A 2977-nucleotide genomic window follows, 5' to 3' on the forward strand; every position below is an offset into this window, starting at 1 on the left:
CGGATCGCATCCGGTGATTCTTAGCACCCCCCGCCCCGCCGTTACCATGACCGCTACCGTAGCCAGGAATAGCGGGGCTGCCGGGTACTAGGGGCCTGGTTGTGGTCGTACTTTTCATGTTGTTTTGAGTCTACGGGGGGAAAAGTGCCAATACTCGCCACGCTTGGCAGGCGGGTTGGCGAGCGCAGTTGATGGTGAGGGAGATCATGCATAACGCTGCTGCCCGTTTGCATGTAGTTAACCCTTAGTCGCCTTTTACGACACCCACGGGTAGAGATGGGGTAGTGCTATTCTAGGCCGGCACCACACGGCTAAGGTAATATACAATATACACAATATTGTCTTAATCTAATTAAGTAATGAAAAGGAAGAACACAAAGTCATAGACACAATAATTATACAATTATTCAAATTGTAGAGCAAAAAAACTCCCCTCAATATTTTAGCTTCATACTTCCACAAACAACAACAAAAAACTTAAAAATTCCATAGTTTTGAGTTACATTATTATTTTATTTGAATTTGATATTTTAATATCACCTATTATGTATAAGTGTCTATTACATAATATTTATGTAATGAAAAATATATTTTTCATTAATTTGAATTCCCGCGCAATCTGACCGAAACATCAAAACAGTTTATAATTCTATGTTTGAGTCTAATCTGTGGTAAAGAAAACTTGAAGGTAATCTATGGATCTCACAAAAAGCGCTCGTCATTGTGGATAAAATTACTATTGATCCTTTATTGTGATTTAATTAAGAAACGACACAATTATAAACATTAAATGTTGTTTCTTTATTTACAGGTACGATCTTGTGTTAATACTAAATGTGAAATTGAACTAATGAATACTAAATGTGAACTATGTAAACTAATTACAATAAAAACTTTATTTACAGAGAAACTCAATTGTGTTTTGTGTCGCCCAAAACTTGGGAAAATACCTTATAAAACAACATTTATTGTAAGAAGATGGAAAAATTAAAATTTATGTTCCAAGTAAAACCAACAACAGATGGAAAGTCAAACTTTATTGCCATAACCTCAATTGCCATGCAAGATGACAGAGTCTACTTAATCCCTGAAGAATATCAAACAATATCGTTTCATAAACATATCTTAGCCTCGAAAAGCTTCACCACTGTGAAAAATACATTAAAAAAACGATATCAAACCAGAAATGTTTGGATAAAAACTACAGAGGATATTTTGAAAACATATGTTGATGAGGACGGCAACATGATTTTCCAGGACCAATTTCTAGAGGAAAGTACCCAAGAACAATTATCTTTTGAGAGTAAAAAGTATTCTGAAGATCCTGTAATAAAAATTTTAGAAAAATTAGTTGAAGATCAACAAAACAAAGAAAAACAAAGCGTAAAAAAGTTAGCCGAGAGATTTGTTATTGAAAAGTTTGACGGAAGAAACTCAAGTGCATATGAGTGGATGAATGTATTTGAAAAAGAATGTACAAGGTTTGATATAATAAAAGATGAAGAAAAAATTGAAATCTTCCGACTATTTTTAGAAAAATCATGCATTGATTGGTATTCTTCCATGATGATAAAGTTAAGTATACACTCCGAATGGTCAAAATGGAAATCAAGTTTCTTGCAAACCTATGCCAATAAAGGTTGGACATCTAGCAAGTATGCTTTATCGTTCAAGTATCAATCAGGATCTTTACTAGACTATGCAGTGAAAAAGGAAAAACTTTTACTCGAGATAAGGAAAACAATGGATTCAGGTACCCTAATAGACCTTATTGCGGCTGGTTTGCCAGAACATGTACTTAACAGGATTGATAGGGAAACATTGAAAGATACAATAGATCTTTTCAATGAACTGAGAAAGTTTGAACATTTGGAAAACAAAAAGAATTATTCTAACTATAGAAAATATGGAAACTTAAAAGGCAACTATAAAAACGAAGATAAAACCCCATGTAAAATTTGTGAAATGTTAAAAAAGGGAATTCGCTATCACCCCGAATCTGCCTGTTGGTTTAAAACAAGAGAAGATGATAAAACAAAAGAGAAAAACATAAAACATATAAATAACTCAGTGATAGAAGCAGAATTACATGAAACGGAACAAAAAAACTAATAGTGACACCGTTAATAAATGTCAAACTGTTAATAAATGATACATTAGCAATTGATGGAATATATGATTCGGGTTCAAATGTTTCTCTAATTAATTCAAAATTATTAAAACTAAAAGGCAAAGGAAACAGTTTGAACAAAGCAAATTTAGTAACAATTAATGGTGTCAAAAAGGCAAGTGGTTTGACAAACTTAAAAATTAAAATATTTAAAATAGAAGAAAATGTCAAAGTATACATTATAGATGAACAAAACTTCAAATATGATTTTTTGATTGGATTAGACATGATAAAGAAGTTCAAGTTAATACAAAATGAGGACTTAAAAATTACCCAAAAACTAAACTTGAATGAAGAACAAGTAGAAGATATTGATACAAATATACAAATAAATACTAAGAGAAAAAAACAAAAGAAAGTGGAAGAAGCTTCTAATGAAATAATAGAAAACAAAAATATAAAGAAAGAATATAGGATTAATTTTAATGAAAATGTAAAAGAAGAGGATTTTGAAATAAATACTAACAATTTAAATGAATATCAGAAAGCGGAAATAAATAAATTGATTAATAAATATAACACAGTTTTTGCAAAGAATAAATATGATGTTGGAACTGTTAACGGCTATGAAGCCAGAATAGATTTGTTAGTAGACACATATTGCAATAAAAGGCCCTACAGATGCACTGTCGAAGACAAAAGAGAAATAGAAGAGCAAATAGGTAAATTATTGGATAATACACTTATAGAAGAATCCTACAGCCCATTTGCTGCACCTGTCACATTGGCATTTAAAAAAGAAGAAAATAAAAAATCAAGGCTATGTATAGACTTCAGAGATTTAAACAAGATTGTAGTACCAGAAGC

The 2977-nt window shown here is 31.5% G+C and overlaps 1 protein-coding gene across 1 annotated transcript; it reads left to right on the forward strand.

The window, feature by feature from the left end:
- The first annotated feature begins 572 nt into the window (after positions 1–572).
- On the forward strand, positions 573–2112 carry LOC149904939 (uncharacterized). The gene is made up of 2 exons (XM_090106870.1): positions 573–811; positions 906–2112. Exon 2 carries the CDS (start codon positions 979–981, stop codon positions 2110–2112), a length of 1134 nt encoding a protein of 377 aa, XP_089962996.1. The 5' UTR covers positions 573–811; positions 906–978.
- Positions 2113–2977: the final 865 nt, after the last annotated feature.

The sequence above is a fragment of the Colias eurytheme genome, chromosome 11 (assembly GCF_061535395.1).
Source record: "Colias eurytheme isolate Ceu_HAF_F1 chromosome 11, ilColEury1 Martin Lab GWU primary, whole genome shotgun sequence".
Taxonomy (NCBI): domain Eukaryota; kingdom Metazoa; phylum Arthropoda; class Insecta; order Lepidoptera; family Pieridae; genus Colias; species Colias eurytheme.